Genomic DNA, 19,073 nt, shown 5'->3' on the forward strand with positions numbered 1-19,073 from the left:
TGAGACCTTCTCTATATCCCTGGGATGGGATCCCCATCCCAATAGTTGGAAGGAGCAGCGGCTCGGTGATGCAGAGCACTCAACTGAGAGGCATCCTCAGTATGCAGTGCTCTGCCCACAGTGGACAGAGCAGACCTGGTGGAGGCAGAGCAGAGTAACATCCTGAGCAGATGGGGGCCATGCCTGCCCAGGTCTCCTGATGTGGAGGGCTGCTTGTGGGACATCTGGCAAGCTCAGCATTTCCTTGGGCATTTCACCGCTGAGGAACAAGACATGAGGAGGAGGCAAATCTGAGAAGAGGCTACCAGCCTCCCCTCAGAAGATACCCCTTTCCAGGGAGGGCTGGGGATGACCACTGTCCTGCCAGCCCATCCACCCCACTACCTGACTCTCCTATCCTGGACCCAGAGCAGTTGCATCTCTGAACTCTGCCTTCCATAGCCTGAAATACCAAGACTCTGTGTGTGTGTGTGTGTGTGTGTGTGTGTGTGTGTGTGTGTGTGTGTGTGTGTGTATGTGTATGTGTATGTGTGTATGTGTATGTGTGTGTGTATGACTGGTCCTCTCATTGTGCACTCAACCGTGTGACCTGTGGTCATCAGAAGGGCATCTGGGTGGTGGGGACACATGTTACATGGAGGCCTTTGATCTAAATCACTATTTCCTTTGTATCTGGATTGGCGGGTGCTGTGTCCCTCCTCTCATGCACTCTGGTCTGGAGAATTAAAAAGGCAGAGGACAGCAGGCCAAGGAGAGAGGAGCAGAGGCAGCTAAGGTAAAGTCCTGGTGTCTATATGTCATCCTGAAGCAGAGTAACCAAGCTTGTGACCTTTGTAACCTGGTGCACCAAGCCCGCAGACTCCTGGGATGAACCTGCCCTCCATCTCACGGGCTCTGGTTCCATTCTGGACTTGATATTCTGCCAGCCCCAGTCTAGCCCTGTCTTTTAGCTGGACTCAGGCTGTGCTCCTCACTGCTTCCAGATGCTGAAGCGGCTGCTGCTGCTGCTGTGGGCACTGTCCCTCCTGGCTAGTCTGGTGTACTCGGCCCCTCGTAAGTTGTCTTGAGCCCTCCCTGTCTCTCCCTCACCTTCACAGGCCACAGGAATGGGGAGTCTAGAGAATCCCAGGGTTAGCTCCAATTCAGGAGGGGCAAGGCAGGGCATGGAGGTTGCTTCTTGTCTCTCTCCAGGCCCAGCCAATCAGCGAGTGGGCATCGTGGGAGGACATGAGGCTTCTGAGAGTAAGTGGCCCTGGCAGGTGAGCCTGAGATTTAAATTAAACTACTGGATACATTTCTGCGGAGGTTCTCTCATCCATCCACAGTGGGTGCTCACTGCGGCACACTGTGTGGGACCGTGAGTCTCCCTGGGCCTGGCATGGTTGGACGGGATCTAGATTATTCCCACCATCCCCAGTGTTCCCGAGGATGTGCCCATCCTGACTGGAGCCTTCTGAGCATGATTATACTCTTCTAGGCACATCAAAAGCCCACAGCTCTTCCGGGTGCAGCTTCGTGAGCAGTATCTATACTATGGGGACCAGCTCCTCTCTTTGAACAGGATCGTGGTGCACCCCCACTATTACACGGCCGAGGGTGGGGCAGACGTTGCCCTGCTGGAGCTTGAGGTCCCTGTGAATGTCTCTACCCATCTCCACCCCATATCCCTGCCCCCTGCCTCGGAGACCTTCCCCCCAGGGACATCGTGCTGGGTGACAGGCTGGGGCGACATTGATAATGACGGTATGTGGCAAGGATAGCTGACAGTTAGGCAGGGACTAAGTCTCCTCCAACCCCAGCATTGGAGGGTGGGCAGGGATTCCAGTGGCTGGTTACTCTTGAGCCTCCCTCAAAGGCTGCACTTGTCCCACCCCAGAGCCTCTCCCACCTCCTTATCCTCTGAAGCAAGTGAAGGTTCCCATTGTGGAAAACAGCCTGTGTGACCGGAAGTACCACACTGGCCTCTACACGGGAGATGATTTTCCCATTGTCCATGATGGCATGCTGTGTGCTGGAAATACCAGGAGAGACTCCTGCCAGGTAGGTCCTGTGTCCTCCCTGCACCACACCCCATCTGGTCTCCATACTGTGTGCTGACCCCTGTCTTCTTCAGGGCGATTCAGGGGGGCCACTGGTCTGCAAAGTGAAGGGTACCTGGCTGCAGGCAGGAGTGGTCAGCTGGGGTGAGGGCTGCGCACAGCCCAACAAGCCTGGCATCTACACCCGGGTGACATACTACTTAGACTGGATCCACCGCTATGTCCCTGAGCATTCCTGAGACCCATCCAGGGTCAGGCAAGAACCAGGGCTGTGCTGTCTTTAACTCACTGCTTCCTGGTCAGGTGGAACCCTTGCCTTCCTTGTCCTCTGTCTCCCCTGTCTACTAGGTGTCCCTCTGAGCCCCCCACCCCCCCAGTTCCGTCTTGAGTCCCTAGCCATTCCGGTTCCCTCTTGCCTCCCACCACATAATAGTTGCATTGTGTGGCTCCCTCTCTTCTGTGGCTCATTAAAGTACTTGAAAACAGCTATTGGAGTTGCTTCAAGAGTTCAAGGTCATCCTTGTCTATGTATTGAGGTTGAGGCCAGTCTGGGATATGTGAGGCACCATCCCAAGACCATAAAGATCAAAAATAAGTTCATGCAGCGGCACATTTGCCTGCTACAGTACACAACATCACATCTGGCTGCTCCAGTCACGCAGTGGCACATCTGGCTGCTCCAGTCATGCAGTGGTACATCTGGCTGCCCCAGTCACATAGGAGCACATCTGGCTGCCCCAGTCACATAGGAGCACATCTCGCTGCTCCAGTCATGCAGTGGAACATCTGGCTGCTCCAGTCATGCAGTGGTACATCTGGCTGCTCCAGTCACATAGGAGCACATCTGGCTGCTCCAGTCATGCAGTGGAACATTTGGCTGCTCCAGTCATGCAGTGGCACATCTGGCTGCTCCAGTCACATAGGAGCACATCTGGCTGCTCCAGTCATGCAGTGGAACATCTGGCTGCTCCAGTCATGCAGTGGCACATCTGGCTGCTCCAGTCACTTTGCTTTGGGTATTCTCATTTGAGCCTCTTGGCCCTTGGGTGCTCATGGCCATTCCTGCACACACACATATGCTTATATCTGGAACTTTCTGCTGAAGGGAGCTGTTGGTTCATGAATAGGCCCCACTGGGGTGTTCATTCCCTGTTTGTTGGAATGTCATCTATGTTCCATAATCATTCTGCAGCAACCTGCCTCTTTGTCTCCTGTCTTCTTTCAGCCATTCTGTATTGGAGATGACATCTGATGAGGGTGACATCTACATTTTACAATTACTGCTGAGTGCTGACCTTTCCCTCTCTTGGATGGAGCCCTCATCCTTGATGGGAAATTAGGTCAGTTGTCCCACCCAGTGCTAGGTGTCATCTCTGGCTCTGTGTGTGTGTCACACTCTTCACCGCTGAACCATCTCTCGAGTTCCTTAGTTTTCATTTTTAATGTCAAACATAACAGACTCATCCATCACAAAAATAAAAGGTGAAAGTACTCAGTACTCAGTCCCTTGTTCCTCCAGCCCCACCCATCTCACAATCAGGGTCACAGTGAATCTGATGGGTGGCAGCACTCTGATAAGGCCATTCAGCCATCCTTAGTGAAGATGGGGGGGGCAGTGGGAGGATGCAGAGTGGGGGATGGACTAGGATCTCCAGTGAGAAGCTCAGTTCAGCCCAGCCCAGCCATCAGGTGACAGATAAAAACGGTCATTGGATTCATCTCTGCCATGGGCTACAGGGACCAGGCTTAGCTGAGAGTTTTCAGTGGGCAACATCCAAACCCACTGTCTCAGCCAGAGGCCAGTACCCAGGTAAGCATGCTATTTTAGCAGATATAGCCCTAAGCTCTGCCTCTCCTTGGGGGTCTGAGTTACAGAACACTCTGGCAGCTCTCTCTCTCTCTCTCTCTCTCTCTCTCTCTCTCTCTCTGGTGTGTGTGTGTGTGTGTGTGTGTGTGTGTGTGAGAGAGAGAGAGAGAGAGAGAGAGAGAGAGAGAGAGAGAGAGATTAGGTCTCCAAATACCAAAAGCAAGAGAAAGCGGGGCAGATAAAGATCCTGAAGTTCTCTCCTATGTGGACCCTGAGAGAGTTCAGAAGGTCAGGACTTGGGGCAGGGGCTCTGATCCCATGGAAACCCCAGTGTCATCAGGCTCTTGGGTTGGTTGGGATGACACGTAAGAGCACATGGACCCCTTCCCTCCACTGTCTGCCATTTGTTGGGAGTAGACTGGCAGGCAGGTCCCATGTTCCTAACAGTCCCCTCTCAGGTGTACAGCTACCTAAGGGAGGCCAGTCACACAGGGTGAGCTGATAGTGTATTTGTCTGTCACTAAGGCAAACATTTTGCATGCACCCTTGTGCTGTGGGGCAAGTAGGCAGGAAGCAGGCAAACTTAACCCTGTGTTGTCACATCCTGAGGAAGCAGTGAACAACTTTCTACTGACGGTTTTCCCGAGTCTAAGAGGGGACTCCTGACCTTGAAAGTGTCAGTGGGACCCTCCGACCCTGGGTCTGAGATTTGGAGCTTGGAAAAGTTCCTGGCTCTGGCCACACCCACGGCCAGCAGGTCCTTATGCTCCAGACAGGACAGAAGCCCTATGCAGGCAGCGAGATCTGACTCTACTTACCTGGGGTGGAGTTAGGAGACCCAGGGACACAGAGGAGAGTATGTACTTAAAGAGGGAGCATTGGAGGCTGAGAATCTGGAGACTGGGAGATGCATACTCTGTAGAAACCAAGGCTGTGGTGCCCTCTATACACTGGGAGAAGAGAAGCTTGGGTTGTGGTGTGGACAGTTGGGTGTCATTCTGTCCCTGCTATGTTCTGTGCCATTGAATGTGTCCCTTTCTGCCAAGGTTGGGTGTAGCCTTCAAATGAAGTTGACAGCCCCTCCCTGTGGTGTGCAATAGGATCAGGTGAGGAGCCTGTATCCTCCTCCCTCCCACCCTGTGGCAGGTGTGAAGCCAACCCTATCCAACCCCATACTGATAGGCCTGGGGCTGGGCAGGGGCATGGGGTGGTCCTGACTCTGCTGTGGGAAGACACCATGGCTCTGGGGCCCTACTGTGGCATCCTACTGTTTCTGGCTGTTTCTGGTGAGTGAACTGGCTTGGGGTTGGTGTGGCACTGGGGTGGGAGGGGCCTGCTTCCTCTCAGGAACTTCACCTGCATTTATTCTATTTTCCACTCTGGGCTGGAGCTCAGAGAAATCTGGGAGCCATGTAAGAGGGGTCCGGGTACCTTGAAGTCTGGCCTTAGACAAGCAAAGCCAAGTTCTTCATGGTGGCCTCTGCTTTGTCTGGGCTCCTCAGCTGGGCAGCTTGGCTGTCATTACTGGAGACAGAGGCTTGTGTGTATGTGTGGGGACACCTACAGGACTAGATCCTGGAAGGACACACCTCAAGGAGGACCTAGAGGTTGTGAGGGGCTGAGGCTCACTGCCTCCCAGCTGTTGTTTATGGCCCATGGCTGGTCCCACCCTACCCTGGAACTAGGATGCAGTTGACCAGGCCACAATCAATTAGCTGGGCCCCACCCAGCTGGGCCCCACCTACCTGGCTAGATCTAGCTTTAGCTGCCCAGGATGGGAACATCTACCTCAGGGCCACCTTGGGATCTTCCAGGGTTGGGGGCAGTGCTTAGGCCCACAGGACCAGAGTCACTCCCACGGGCAGTTCCCCTAATCCCTCCGTCTCTATCCTTCAGGCATCGCCCATGAAGCTCTACAGTCAGGTGCACCTCCAACAGATATTTCGGGATTAGAGACCAGTCCTGGCAGGCAGACCCTAGAGGGGCAGTGCCTGTGGTGGGAGAGAGTGACCTGGCCCAGGGAGGCTATGATTTGCCACAGGCTTCTCCTGGGAAGCTGCACCTCTGCCCCATTTGTATCTTCGAGAGCCACTTTCCATCTCCTGCGACACAGCCTGCTGGCTCTCACAGTTGATCTCTTTCTTTTGCTGATGTTGCTCTTGGGAAAGAGACTCAAAGCATCTTCCTCAGGACGTACCTGGTGTTCTGGGTGGGAAGGATGTGGTCTCTTCCATTTCTTTTTATCAATGTGGACCCAATTTCGGGTTTCATTTTGTAGTACAGATTAAGAGGAAAGCCTTCCCCTGTGGGTGATATCTCTAGATTTTCATGAGAAAAAAAATTGAGGTGAAATTTACATAACATTTACTCACGATACAGTGTAGCATTTGTTGACATTTAACACATCCCCAGTGTTTTGTGATATCACATCTATCTAGTTCCAAACATCCTTCTAAAAAGGAAACCCCATTCTCACTTAGGGGGGCACCCCCTACCCCCAGCCTCCTGGGCCTCCATAGCTCCCATCACCTCAGCCCTTCCTCACCCCTTTAATTCCAGGCAGTAAGCCGTTTGCCCAGCTCCACTGAGCATCTTTCTAAGGAGCCTGCTACGTCCTTTGGGGTAGTGTTCGGAAGCCAAGATCCATGAACTTACTGCTTCTAGGGTAGCGGTTCCCAACCTGTGGGGCGCAACCCCTTGGGGGAGATCAAACCCTTTTACAGGGGTCCCCTAACATTATTTGCATATCAAATATTTATATTATGATTCATAATAGCAAAGTTACAGTTATGAAGTAGCAACATAAATAATTTTATGGTTGGGGGTTACAACAACACAGGGAACTGTATGAATGGGTCCCAGTGTTAGGAAGATTGAAAACCCTAGCATGCAACCACAATGCTTCTGGAAAGAGACCAGCGGATGGGGAGCAGAGACATTTGTAGATGCCCCAAGATGCTAGGGCTCCCAAGATGGGAGTCATGGAGGGCTCCCAGAGAAAGGGCATTGAGCAGAATGCCGGTCTCCAGATTCCCTCGCCAACAGTGTCTCCTCTGGATCAGGGTGTGGCCATCCCCAGGTTTCAAACTCGGGAAGTCGAATCGTGGGAGGGCATGCTGCCCCAGCAGGCACATGGCCGTGGCAGGCTAGCCTCCGTCTGCACAAGGTGCACGTGTGTGGAGGCTCCCTGCTCAGTCCAGAATGGGTGCTCACAGCAGCCCACTGCTTCTCTGGGTGAGTCACTTCATAAAGCCTGGCTGCCTGGCCTTATGGGGCAATGACTGCAAACAGGACCTTGATTAGCCGTGACTCACCCTTGAGTCCAAGGGTCCCTTTCAGTAGAGAAAACTTCATTAAGGTCCACCCACCTGCAATGGCAGTGTACAGCCCCCTCTCCCACATCTGCCACGGGAGGAGAATGCAACCTCCATTGGGCTTAAGTGTGATGCTGGCCACCCATCTAGCTTGTATCAGGATGTATCTTAAACCAGCCTTAACAGGCCCTTCCACTTGTCTCGAACACTTCTGGAACTGCCTTTCCCCCAGAGTGCCAGCCACCTCCCAACGTCCCAGCTGTTCTTGGGCCCTTACGTGCGAGGCACTGCCAGGTTCAGGCTTTATGTACGCAGTAGCTGTTTCTGTGCCTAGCACCGAGGATAGATGGGACACTGGCTATTGGCAGGGGTGGGCGGTGGGTGGACATTGGTGGTGGTGGTCATTGTTGGAGGGGGACACACTCACATCTCTCCCTGCCTCCCAGGTCTGTGAACTCGTCTGATTATCAGGTGCACTTGGGAGAGCTTACGGTCACACTGTCTCCCCACTTCTCCACTGTAAAACGGATCATCATGTACACTGGCTCTCCAGGACCACCGGGGTCCAGTGGGGACATTGCCCTGGTGCAGCTGTCCTCCCCGGTGGCCCTTTCCAGCCAGGTCCAGCCTGTGTGCCTCCCAGAGGCCTCAGCTGACTTCTACCCTGGGATGCAGTGCTGGGTGACTGGCTGGGGCTATACAGGGGAGGGAGGTAAGGAGCCCCTTCTGAGGTCCTCCCCCATGGGGATAAGGGAGGGTAAGAGGGGCCACCTGGGGAGGAGTGGGAGCCACTGGTGCCACTGCTTTGCTCCTAGTGGCCACGCCTAGAGGCCAACCACTTATTGGCCTCCACCAAGATCCACATCTGACCCACAGAAAGACAGTGCCAGCACGGGTAGGGGGTTGAACCCCATGAGGGATGTGCCTGCTGCGTGTTCACTCTCAGCAGTGAGAGGCTGGTTACTCAACCTCCGCCTGAACTTTCCTTTCTCTCAGAGCCTCTGAAGCCCCCATACAACCTTCAGGAGGCCAAAGTCTCTGTGGTGGATGTAAAGACCTGCAGCCAGGCTTACAATAGTCCCAATGGCAGCCTCATCCAGCCAGACATGCTATGCGCCCGGGGCCCTGGGGATGCCTGCCAGGTGAGTGGGCTGGGAATGTGGAGGAACGGCGCACCATGGAGCACGGTCCTTAGAATCCCATCCTTGTTTTGCCCTTCTGTCCTGCAGGATGACTCTGGAGGGCCACTAGTCTGCCAGGTGGCTGGAACCTGGCAGCAGGCCGGCGTTGTCAGCTGGGGTGAGGGCTGTGGCCGCCCTGACCGCCCTGGCGTCTATGCCCGGGTTACTGCCTATGTAAACTGGATCCACCACCACATCCCAGAAGCAGGGGGCTCAGGAATGCAAGGGCTTCCCTGGGCTCCTCTCCTGGCTGCCCTCTTCTGGCCAAGCCTCTTCCTGCTGCTGGTCTCTGGAGTCCTGATGGCCAAGTACTGGCTGAGCTCTCCCTCCCACGCGGCCTCGGAACTCTGAATGAGGTGTAGCAACCAACCCAAGTGTCTTTCTTAAATAAGTTAGTGTTTATTCAGCTTTGCTTTGCCCCTCCCCTCCCCTTAGCTTTGACTTAGGAAGCCAAGTTTTCTGCATCAGATTATTGCAACATTTAACCTGAATTTGTAGAACGGATGACATAAAGCAAATGGATGTCAAATGAACGCTGAGCCTGACAGCCTGGGATGGAGGGGAAGCCCCGCCTCTGTTGGGACTGTGACGTCTTATTGCATGGGCCAGTACTCCTTGGTGATGTGGCCCTTCCCAGGGTCACTGCAAAGTTTCTAAACCACCTAAGAGGATGGAATGATGGGGGTGGGGTACTGTGAGAGGGAAGGATGCCGAGTGATGATGGACAGGAACGAGACCGTGAACGAAGGTGATATGGGTTGTGGCGGCTACAGGACCCGATGTCTGCCCACCAGGGCACAAGGGGCTCAAGCGTGTACTCCCTATCGGCAACCTGTGTGTCACATGGATGGAGCTGTGGTGCCCTCCTGCCCATGAGGAATTTCTGGTCCTTCTCAGGACACAGTATCTCCTCCTGAGACTGATGACCTGGTCCTGGTACAACTTCTGGTGGTGGTTAAAACTCAGGAAAACCCAAACCTGAATCACCACGAGGGAGGCTCGTGGGGCCCGAGGCTGCTCCTGTGTCATGGTGCAGAGACGGAACGTCTGCTGCCTCTCCCGGGATAGTATTTCCCGGTCCCTCTGCCTTGGTGGGGCCTAAGCCAGGGTCCACTCATAGCCCTGACTGGGGCTACCACCCTGCAGGGAGCCAACAACCTCAATGCCAAAGCCCTGTGGACACACAGCCCAGTCTACACAGGCTCATCTCCACTGTCATCTGGGGCAGGAGTGGCTGGGGGAGACCCTGGTTTCTTCAAGGGGGTCTGGGGCACAGTGAGGTACAGTCCTTGCTCCTTCTCTGGGGGGTCACCAGAGGGCATAGAAAGTTCAGTTTCTAGTATTAGAGGCACTATAGCCCCCAAAGAGGAAACTCTGGGTTCTGGGGTCACACTTTGGTCACTGTCCAAGAAACAGTCTCCACCAGGTCCGCCCATGTCCAGAGGCTCAAAGGCAAAGTTGGGGACAGTCAGATGCTCTGCCCGGCAAGAGGCCTGGCCCCAGCGCTCACCCTTGGCTACAGGGTCCCCTCCAGTGCCTGGGCCCTCTGTAGACTCTGGGCAGTCCCTATGGAGGGCAGCCTCACAGGACGGGGTTCGGCGCCTCAGAGTAGTGTTGCCTCCTTCTGCTGCAGGGGGGCGGGAGGAGCCCTCATCTTCAGTGGGAGGGTCAATGGAGATGCAGGGAGGGCTCATCTTCTTCTTCCTCCGTGCCCCAAGAGCTGGTTCTAGCTCTGAGGCCCGGGCCCTCACTTCCCCAGACTCTAGGTGGCCATCCCCATTATCCAGTTCCACCGAGGACCACCGCTGTGCATCTGGCCGACCTGGTTTGTCCAGGAAGCTCTGAGCATCTACACTGCAGAACCTGTGTGGGTCCCGCCCACTGCCCACTGTGCCTTTTGCAGGAGAGGCTGTCGGGGAGGCCTCTGGGCTGTGGGGCTCTGTAGCTGGCCAAGGGTGGGCTGAGCTGGTGATGTGGCTGACCTCCTCATCGGCCGGGTCTGCTGCTTCAGCATCATCTCCTCCCAGGGTGGGAGGGCGGCTGGAGATGCAGTGCTGCCCAAAAGTGTGCTTGCGGGTACGGACACTGGCAGGCCGTGGGGAGCATGGAGGAGACCGCAGGGTACCCAGAGGTGCCTGGCTCATGGAGATATTTTCAGCAGGCTCCGTGTAGTCTGGGATGCTGTCTTCTCCAGCGTCATCTATCTGCCCTTCCAGGGACTCTGCGTGCATGGCCTCCTGAAAAGGCACAGAGGCCCAAGTCAAAGGCCCTGTCTAGTACACAGCAGTCAGGCTCCTGCTCTCCCATCTGGGCCCTGGGAAGGTCAGGGCTGGCAATACTGCAGGGTGGCTCGGGACTAGGTGGGACTGGGGACTGCTGATGTGAACATCCCAGACTTCGACCCACTGACCTATGAGATGTCAGAGGATGAATCTGCTACGCTACTCGGGGTTGAGCTCCTAGTCTTCCAGGGCCTGGGGAAGCCCAAAGGGCCCAGGTCACCTCCTCACTCTTGAGCCCCACAGCCCAACTTGGTACCCCAAGAACAGAAAGTTCACAAGAGCTTCCATGTTGTACGAGGCTCCCGTGCCAGATAGTGGGAACTGACGGGGAAGGTCAGGCAGAGACTTCGGACCAGGCTGGGTGATGCAGGTACATCAGCCACTTTGGGGTTTGAGGTTTCTGCCTAAGAAAGGGACTTGAGTCCCATGAGGGGCTTTGCTACCACAGCTGGCCGCGATAGATTATGCTGAGCCACCTGGTTGAGGACCTGAGACCCACTAAGCAGAGATGGAAAACTCCAAGTCTAAGGATACCTGTAGCATCTTGGGCCTCAAGCATGCTAACCCTTTGACTGGGGAAAAGGAGCCCCGTGGATCCCTGAGCCGACCCCCCCCACCCCGCCCAAGGCCTGTGAGATGAAGGTTTCCCCTTACCTGTCTGCAGAGTATCCGTGAGAGGCTCAGAGAGCGGGGCGTATCCCGGGGTGAGAGGGCACAAAGGGGGTCGCTGACCCTGGCTGGGGAGGACGCAGCTGATGGGACCTGGAAGGAGGTGCGGGGCTCCAGGGATGGCGAGTGAGCAGAGGTGACCGGGCCTGGGACAGGGATGCATCTGAACTGTGTGGCCTGAGGCCTGTGGGCTCCATCTTTGCCTCCCACCCTCCCTGCCACGCTGCCCAATTTCCCATCTGCCCATCCTCCCTGCCCAGTCCCATTTCCCTGCTGTCCCCACCAGAGTCCACACCCGAAGAGATGCTACCTGTGTAGGTCTCCATCTCCACTTCCTGCAGTGGGTGGGAATGCGGGGCAGCCGCAGGAGCCACCGGCCGGAACATGTAGCTGTCATTGGGTAGCGAGAGCATCCTGGACACAGATACTTTGCGCACGACCAGGAGGTTCGGGGTGTCTGGCTCGGTACCTTGGCTTTCCTATGGTGAGGGAGGCTGCTTTATCAGCTCTGCAGCACCCTCCCTACATCCAGGAACCTCGGGGACAGCCCTAGGTCCCCGAGAAGCCTCACCTGTGCTGTGGACGGGGGCTGGGCTGTGGACCCCTGTGCGATCTCCAGCTCGATCTCGGCATCCATCTCCGCATCCTCCCGGGCCTCCTTGTTGCTCTCCTCCAGGTGCTTCATGAGCACGGCCACCACCACGTTGACCAGCACGAACTGGGCGACCAGCACGAAGGTGACGAAGTAGACGGGGGAGAGCGCGGGCAGGTAGCTGAGGCAGTGCTTGTCTTCACGGGTACATTCACGGAGAGTATCCTGGGGGGGGGCAGCGGGATCACGGCTCTATCTTCCCCCTCTGTCAGCTAGGAAAGGGGTGGGGAGGAGCAGCCTCACAATTACCTTCATGATCCCATTCCAGTTGTCCCCAGTGGACACTCGGAACAACGTGAGGAAGGCCATGCCAAAGTTGGTGAAGGTGGCGTGTCTGCTCAGGCCCTCACAGGGATTATCCTCGCTGCATTCTGCAAGGAAGAGTCCCCACCCATTCAGAGCCCTCACGCCTCTGTGGGACTGGACAAAGTCAGCACACACATCCCATGTTGGGCTGGCCAGGACATCTATGTTTGGAACCTGGGGCCCAGGCCTCTGTTCTACACTGAGCCTGTCCTCAGAAGACACCACTGTCTGAGCTCCTAAGCACCCCCAAGCCCTAGGCCTGGCCTCTGCTCATGGATGGTAGATGCCAAGCAATGGGGTTCTCTGGGGCACAAGGTGGATACCAGACCTATCTCGGGGGACTTGGAGACAGGGAAGAAAGGATTCGTAAGTATTTGTTGTGACTGTGTGAGAGGACTGGGTGGGAGCCATGCCTGGACTCAGCTGTCTGGACAGGAAGACAACAGGCTGTGACAACCTGCATGTCCTCTGTCCAACTGGGGCACAGGAAGGCCCCAGAAGATCCTCAGAGTTAGGGGAAGAGTCTAGTAGAGTTGGATAGAGTCCCCAACATGCCCTCGACTAGACGAGATAAGCTCGCAGACTTGTCTTAGGTAACAATACAGAAGACACATCGCTGACATTTCCTAGGACAACATTCAGGAAGAAGCACGGGGGCGGGGGGGGGCGCTAATGCACGCATGTCTTCCAAGGTACACATTCACCCTGGGATGTGGCCCTGCCTGGCTGGCTGGCTTGAGTGTGGACATGTGTATCACAGATGTGGGAAATGTGTCCCTGAGTGGACATGTCTGTGTACACAGGCGTGAGTGCGCGTCCCCGCTCTAAGCGTTGGGCTGGTGAGGTACCGACAGGCCGTCTGAGGCTCATGGTCTACCTGGTACCTAGGCCAGTACCCTGTGGGGAGGTGGGGTAGGGTCAGGCATCCCTTTTTGGGAGAGGCAGAGAGTGGCCACACTCACCTAGCCTCCCAAACAGCTCCACTCCCAGGGCAGCATAGATAAAAAACAGGAGCATGAAAAGAAGACCAAGGTTCCCTACCTACACAAGAGAGAAGCAGAACAACATCAGCCCTGTGCTGGCCTGCCCCGCCCCGCCCCGCCCCACCCTGCCCCGCCCCACCACGCCCCCGCCCCGCCCCTCCCAGACCCAACCCGCCCCTCCCCGCCCCACCACTCCCAGCCCCACCCCGCCCCGCCCCACCACTCCCAGCCCCACCCCGCCCCACCCCACCACTCCCAGCCCCACCCCCGCCCCACCCCACCACTCCCAGCCCCGGGAAGAGGATCCGCCTACAGTTCCACTTAAGCCCCTTGGCCTTCCTGAAGCATCACCCACCCTCAGAGAGCTCCATTCTGGCCCAGCATTCCCTCTGCAAGCCAGCCTCTGCCCCTCCCTGGTTCTCAGGGCATACTCTGTCTGTTCTTCCAATTGCCCCTGGGGAGCTATTCTACCCTCTAGCTGGCCCCTAAGGCTTAGAGGGTTCCACTCAGGGATCATGCCTACCCATGCAGAGGCCACCTTGGTCTTAAAAAGAGTCCTCACACTGGGCTGGGACTCAGTGGACGGGAGCACTAGCAGGGATCTCGTACAACCACCCACGAGCGTCTGCCAGCCCCAGCACATGCTCACACCACACTCCCAAATCTGCTCCAGCTCCTCTTCAGGGCATTTCCCGGGCCTCCCTCACCAACCCCATGGACAGTAAACATGGTGCAAAGTCATTCAGATGGGGCTCAAAATGCTGCTCAGGCCAGCATGTTATCAGGCAAGGTGGGAACAGGCAGTCCAGACGGCTGAAGAGTGGGCAAATGCGTATAAGAGATCATGGTAGGCAGAGATGGTGGTGGGCTGTCTAAGTAAGTGTGTGGGGAGTCAGGTGAAGAGGAACAAGCCGAATTTGAGGCCTGTCAGCTGGAGGATACGGGTACAGGTGCAGGGGTGGCCAGGCAGCAGGATGGGCTGTGGAGAGTGTGGGAATGTCTTCCACTGTGTCCCCACCTGGTGCAGCTGAAACAGAACACTGCAGGTATATCCTGCAGTCTGGGGATAGGAAGGTCCCGGCAGGGCTGGAGGCACAGAAAGTCAGGAGCCTACATTGGCTCAAAGCCACCGCTGGAGACCTCTTGTCCGTTGACAAGCTCACCTGGGACCCTGCTGGCCTGGCTGTGGCCCCTTACCTCCCGTGTGCACCAGCCAGGCAGGCACTGGTCACTAACGCTCCTGCCCAGAGCCTGAGGCCCAGGCGGGGTGCCATCTTCGACCTCTTCCAGATCAGCTGGGCATGACCCTGACCTCAGGACAGAGCAAGCAAGCAAGCAAGCAAGGGACATGTGCCAAGCCCTCCCCGAAGCCTGTACTCTCAAGGCTTGTGGTGGCCTTCAGGGGTGCTGGACCCCAACCTACCTGAGGCAGAGCTTGAACCACAGTGTCCAGCAGGGCGCGCATGCCTGTGGCCATCTTCAGTAGCTTCAGCACTAAGGGAGGAGCCAAGGGTCAGCAGGGCCCAGCTGACCCCAAAGTCCAGGGCACCCTATACACCAATCCCTTTGCTCTCTAGCTACAGACCAAGGTCTCCCTCTGGCTGCAGACATCCCAGGCATCTGCTGAGGATGGAGCCTGTCTATAGCCCATCCTACCAGGTCTGGGGCCTACCGACAGCCTAGGAAGACCCCGGACAGAACGAGCGGAGGCTACCTACCACGGGCGATGCGAAGCACGCGCATGATGCGGATGATGGTGGGGTTGATGGGGAGGGCAGCATTCATCTCAATCTCCTCCAGCGCAATGCCCATGATGGACAGGAGGACGATGGCCAAGTCCAGCTGGTTCCACCTGGCCAGCCATGGCGGAAGCTTAGTGTGGCCATGGCTCGGAGTAGCTGCAGCTCAGCCAAGGCTCACCCCCAAGGACAGAGAGCCTTCTCCCTACCACCTGCAGCCCGTTCCTGCGGCCACAACTTGCCCTGCGTCCGTGATCACACACCTGTCCTTGAAGAACCTCCGGAATCCAAAGGCCACCAGCTTCAGTGCGGCCTCAAAGACGAAGACGATGGTAAAGACGTAGTTGCAGTACTTAAGGGCCTCGTCCAGAGACTGAGGAGAGAAGTGGGGCTGGCTGAGGTGCCCTGTGGCTCCTAGCTGCCCTAGCTCCTTGCTCCCTGAGCGCCAACTTCAGGACACCTGTGGCATGCCTGATGGATGACCCTGTGAGCAGGCTGAGGACGGTAGGCAAAAGGGACCAGGTCTGTCCTCAGCCCTGACAGAGAGATGACATGTTCCAAAGGCCAAGTGTATACTCCAACAAAAGGCTCTGCTGTAGCGAGCCCACACTTCCCCTCACTCATCGGTGAGGGTGCAGAGGGAAGTCCTTCAGGATATGCATGGAGGGTCAAGGAAAGGACAATGGCCCTCAGGTTCGAGGTCTCTGGCTTGCCCCTCATCAGTGTCCACACTTGCAGACAGGCAGGCAGGCAGGCAGGCAGGCAGGCAGGGCCCTGTTGAGTTTCGGTCCCTAGTCTGGGGTTGTAACACCAGCTCCGTGTCCCCTCCCCTCCCGGCTGGGGACCCTCTTCCCGGTGCCACCCTGGCCCCAGCTGGCCACCTTGGGCTGGTTGTAGTGCTCCATGGACATGGTGATGACATTGAGGCAGATGATGAAGGTGATGAAGAGGTCCAGGTAGTGGCTGGTGCACAGCGAATGGATGGAGCGGCGCGTGTGTGAATAGTCTGCGTAGTAGGGCCGGCGCTGGGCCTCTGTGGGAGAGGGGAGCCGCTGAGCCACCTGGATGCTGAGGGACCGCCTGTGCCCTCTCCACTTTGCCAGACAGAAGCCCTGACCTCAATCTGGAGTGCTAAGTATGTGGAAGTGGCTCAGGTAGGACCTCAGATGGGCTGGGTGGCCCCTGGGAGCAGCCCCAGGCTAGGGGAGAGAAGATTTCTTTGAGAAAGGCCTATTCTGGTCACACTGTACCCAGGGAGCAGGACTGGGGCCTGCAACAGCGCGCAGGGCCGGATGAGCCATCCCAGCCTCCCTACCCAAGGGCCTGCCTAGACCCTATTCTTCTGTGGCTTAGTCTGGGGAACAGGAGGGACTGTCCTTTTCATCAACCATGTTTCGTCAACCATGTTGACTTTAGGCATCTCCCTGTCTGGGCTCAGCAGGCTCCATCTGGACAGAGATGACAGAGACACCATCCCTGGCCTTCAAGCTTAGCTCCTCCCAGACTCCAGGGGGCCACTGGTGACCGCCCGGGGCCTGGATGTGCACTCTAGCCAGCCTGAGGCAGACATCAGAAGAGGAGACCACCAGGGGCAGGCCTCCCCTCATGCATCCCCACAGGTTTATCTCCACTAAATGTTGTGCCTGCAGCAATCCTCTTAGGGGACCTCAGTGTAGTTAATGAATCCCATCGGCGAGGGTTTCAGCCACCCTGCACCCCAGAACCCGCCTCGGCCTAGAACCACACACTCAGGGGCTGAAGGCCTGGGCCTGGAAGAGCAGGGTCTGATGGGCAACCATCCCACCCTGGACCCACATGCTCCTCAGCCCGACATGCAGCCATTAGCAAACTCAGCTCAGTGCAAGCAGCCAGGGGGCGGACAGCTGAGACACCAGAGAGCAGCCACGAGGCCCGGGGAACCGGGATGGACCTTGTTCCCTGGGCACGACAGACATGTGCGCATGCCAGCCACGAGGAGGGCCAAGTAAGGGCAGGGGCAGCAACATGGACACCGGTGGGCTAGCCACTGACCTTCTGCCCACCCTCTGGCACCCAGCACCCTGACACTTGTGTCCCACCCTGAAGTGGCCCCTGGAGGCCTATGATGCCCATCTTTCCCACTGCAGCAACAGCAACAGCAGCAGTAGCAGCAGGCTGAGCATGCAGAGCAGGGAGGTACCTGGGTTGGGGAAAGTGCCTGGAAAAACAAGGACATGTCTGAGCGGCTGTGGTGGGGACACTGTGTGGGAAGCCCTCCGTGCTCCCAAGCTAGGGCCCACTGTCCTGTCTCTCCAACTCATGAGCGGGGTTGGGAGTGTCCCATCTACCTCCTGAGCCCTCATGGGGTTACCCTGCATCCTGTTGCGACAAGGCACCCCAGAGGCTCACTCCGGTCAGCCCCTCTTCCAAGGCCTGGCCCCCATGCACGGTGGCCACATGCAGAGCCATCTGGGCTGGGGGCTGCAGGCCCAGAGCTGGGTGCCACACGGCATGCGTTCAGGTACCGACCCTCCACCTCGGGGACCGCCTTACTCCTGCGCCTCCTCTCCAGGCGCCGCAGCCGTTTCTCCTCGCGCCGCCGCGCTTCCTCCGCCTCCTGGTGCTGCCGGCACTTGTGGAAGTTCTCCACCACCACGCCCACAAACATGTTGAGCACGAAGAAGCTGACGATGAGCAGGAAGGAGATGAAGTAGAGCAGCATCCAGGGGTTGTGGTTCTGCACAGGCTGCAGCACACAAGATGGTGGGTCCCCCACCATCCTCCTTCCTGCCTGGAAGCCCTCCCGGGGAATGGCCTGGAGGACCATGACAGTCAGAGATTCTGGGGAAGGTTTCTGAGGCGACTTGCTCCAATCCCAAAGACATGCAGGAATTGTTCAAGGTCACCCGTGAGCATGGCCCCAGCCCTGCACACCTGCTGGTCGATGCCCACGGCGTCCAGCCCGTCGTACATGATGTTTACCCAGCCATCCTTGGATGACAGCACGAACAGAGACATCAGCGCCTGGGTAGCAGGGTAAGAGTCACTGAAAGGGTAGAGATGGCAGCTGTGTTCCCCACACACCTGGTCACCTCCGTGGCCACACTGCACACAACCCATAACCTACCTGACCCAGGTTGTCAAAGTTGTATTTGCGCCTCACCCAGCGGTAGTGGGCGGCATGGCACTCGGCCTTGGTGGTGATATTCCTGGTATCTGTACCCTCGCAGTAGTAGAATTTGCCCTTGAAAAGCTGACCGGAAGGAGCTGTTACTCCAGGGAGCCTGGCACAATCACCGGCCCACAGATCTGCCTACCTCAGGCCTCTTGGATTCCAAACTAGATGTGCTGACCACCCAACTGGGGAGGACGGGACCCATCCCACCATTGGGGAGCAGAGGCTCAGGGTGGGGTAGACCCTGGACGAGCCAAAGCCACACACCTGCACCCCGAGGATGCCAAAGATAATGAAGAAGGCGCAGCAGATGAGGACGATGTTCCCGATGGGCCTGAGCGATGATATCAGAGTCTCCACGACCAGCTTGAGGCCTGGAGCTCGGCTGATGACCCTGCACCCAGGTAGAGGGCGGCTAAGAGGGCGGCCGGGAGGCAGAAGCAACGGTACATGCAATGCCCCAAGGTGACGTGAACGTGTGGCTGGAGAGCCATATGGTTGGGCAGAGGTGGGGGTGGGCTTCTGGGTCCTTCCTGGATGTATATGAGTGGCCCCTGCCCCCTACACCCCACCTCAGAGGCCTCAGGGTCCGCAGCAGGCGCAGCACGCGCAGGACGCCTAGGATCTTGGCACCACCGGCAGAGGCCACGGCCACAATGATGTCAACCAGGGACACCAGGACAAGCAGCCCGTCCAGCACATTCCAGCTGCTCTGCAGGTAGGCATGCTCACCCCACAGCAGCCCCAGGGCTACCACCTGCGGGAGGGACAGTCATGTATAGGCTTGGCAGAAGAGTCCCAGGACAGGGTAGTGAGGGACAGGGGCCGAGGGGGAAGAGGAACATCAGTACCTTCACCATCATCTCCACCACGAAGATGGCTGTGAAGATGTAGTTGGAGACGCTGAGAAAGGCCCGTTCCTGCAGGGAAAGACCAGTGGGAAGTCC

At 57.1% G+C, this 19,073-nt stretch overlaps 3 protein-coding genes across 18 annotated transcripts in view; 2 read left to right on the top strand and 1 right to left on the bottom strand.

The window, feature by feature from the left end:
- Window positions 1-739: 739 nt before the first annotated feature.
- Tpsb2 (tryptase beta 2) lies at window positions 740-2,528 on the top strand. Of its 3 annotated transcripts, none has more exons than XM_006523740.3 (6): window positions 740-775; window positions 951-1,053; window positions 1,192-1,357; window positions 1,478-1,743; window positions 1,877-2,040; window positions 2,114-2,528. In XM_006523740.3, the coding sequence occupies exons 2-6, from the start codon at window positions 984-986 to the stop codon at window positions 2,276-2,278; spliced, it is 831 nt and encodes a 276-aa protein (XP_006523803.1). In that variant the 5' UTR covers window positions 740-775; window positions 951-983; the 3' UTR covers window positions 2,279-2,528. The 3 variants fall into 3 exon arrangements, with proteins under 3 accessions (XP_006523803.1, NP_034911.3, XP_030105385.1); NM_010781.3 differs by having other exon boundaries at window positions 765-775; window positions 984-1,053; window positions 2,114-2,524; XM_030249525.1 differs by lacking the exon at window positions 740-775 and having other exon boundaries at window positions 984-1,053; window positions 1,192-1,259.
- A 1,098-nt stretch (window positions 2,529-3,626) lies between these two features.
- Window positions 3,627-8,874, top strand: Tpsg1 (tryptase gamma 1). 8 transcript variants are annotated; one of them, XM_006524358.3, is made up of 5 exons: window positions 3,627-3,849; window positions 6,876-7,080; window positions 7,607-7,872; window positions 8,157-8,302; window positions 8,390-8,874. In XM_006524358.3, exons 1-5 carry the CDS (start codon window positions 3,663-3,665, stop codon window positions 8,690-8,692), a joined length of 1,107 nt encoding a protein of 368 aa, XP_006524421.1. In that variant the 5' UTR covers window positions 3,627-3,662; the 3' UTR covers window positions 8,693-8,874. The 8 variants fall into 8 exon arrangements, with proteins under 8 accessions (XP_006524421.1, XP_006524422.2, NP_001344655.1 ...); XM_006524359.3 differs by having other exon boundaries at window positions 3,695-3,849; window positions 6,909-7,080; XM_006524363.1 differs by lacking the exon at window positions 6,876-7,080 and adding an exon at window positions 4,893-4,952 and having other exon boundaries at window positions 3,770-3,849.
- Window positions 8,717-19,073, bottom strand: part of Cacna1h (calcium channel, voltage-dependent, T type, alpha 1H subunit) — a 62,050-nt gene continuing 51,693 nt past the window's right edge. The window contains exons 20-36 of one of the 7 annotated variants that reach the window (XR_385352.4): window positions 18,978-19,046; window positions 18,699-18,883; window positions 18,394-18,520; window positions 18,079-18,204; window positions 17,886-17,975; window positions 17,505-17,635; window positions 17,152-17,169; window positions 15,854-16,005; window positions 15,236-15,345; window positions 14,952-15,085; window positions 14,657-14,727; window positions 13,213-13,291; window positions 12,194-12,315; window positions 11,864-12,109; window positions 11,603-11,771; window positions 11,278-11,438; window positions 8,717-10,578 (exon numbers count right to left, since the gene is read on the bottom strand). Coding sequence is in view for 5 of the 7 variants with exons in the window: in XM_006524733.4 (XP_006524796.1) it covers window positions 9,535-10,578; window positions 11,278-11,438; window positions 11,603-11,771; window positions 11,864-12,109; window positions 12,194-12,315; window positions 13,213-13,291; window positions 14,657-14,727; window positions 14,952-15,085; window positions 15,236-15,345; window positions 15,854-16,005; window positions 17,481-17,697; window positions 17,886-17,975; window positions 18,079-18,204; window positions 18,394-18,520; window positions 18,699-18,883; window positions 18,978-19,046 (3,102 nt within the window). In the remaining 2 variants the exon portion in view is untranslated. Of the gene's footprint in view, window positions 10,579-11,277; window positions 11,439-11,602; window positions 11,772-11,863; window positions 12,110-12,193; window positions 12,316-13,212; window positions 13,292-14,656; window positions 14,728-14,951; window positions 15,086-15,235; window positions 15,346-15,853; window positions 16,006-17,151; window positions 17,170-17,480; window positions 17,698-17,885; window positions 17,976-18,078; window positions 18,205-18,393; window positions 18,521-18,698; window positions 18,884-18,977; window positions 19,047-19,073 lie in introns of those variants that run through there. The other 6 variants (XM_006524734.4, XR_385353.4, XM_006524733.4 and 3 more) reach the window with 6 other exon arrangements.

The sequence above is a fragment of the Mus musculus genome, chromosome 17 (genome assembly GCF_000001635.26).
Source record: "Mus musculus strain C57BL/6J chromosome 17, GRCm38.p6 C57BL/6J".
Classification (NCBI taxonomy): domain Eukaryota; kingdom Metazoa; phylum Chordata; class Mammalia; order Rodentia; family Muridae; genus Mus; species Mus musculus.

What these genes read in the sequence shown, in the direction of transcription:
- Tpsg1 (XM_006524358.3), top strand. Translation starts at nt 3,663, where the DNA reads ATGCAGAGTGGGGGATGGACTAGGATCTCCAGTGAGAAGCTCAGTTCA. An exon ending in AGCCAGAGGCCAGTACCCAG is followed by an intron (nt 3,850 to 6,875) that starts GTAAGCATGCTA and finishes GCCGGTCTCCAG; the next exon opens with ATTCCCTCGCCAACAGTGTC. An exon ending in GGGCTATACAGGGGAGGGAG is followed by an intron (nt 7,873 to 8,156) that starts GTAAGGAGCCCC and finishes CCTTTCTCTCAG; the next exon opens with AGCCTCTGAAGCCCCCATAC.
- Tpsb2 (XM_006523740.3), top strand. Translation starts at nt 984, where the DNA reads ATGCTGAAGCGGCTGCTGCTGCTGCTGTGGGCACTGTCCCTCCTGGCT. An exon ending in GGGCGACATTGATAATGACG is followed by an intron (nt 1,744 to 1,876) that starts GTATGTGGCAAG and finishes GTCCCACCCCAG; the next exon opens with AGCCTCTCCCACCTCCTTAT. An exon ending in CCAGGAGAGACTCCTGCCAG is followed by an intron (nt 2,041 to 2,113) that starts GTAGGTCCTGTG and finishes TGTCTTCTTCAG; the next exon opens with GGCGATTCAGGGGGGCCACT.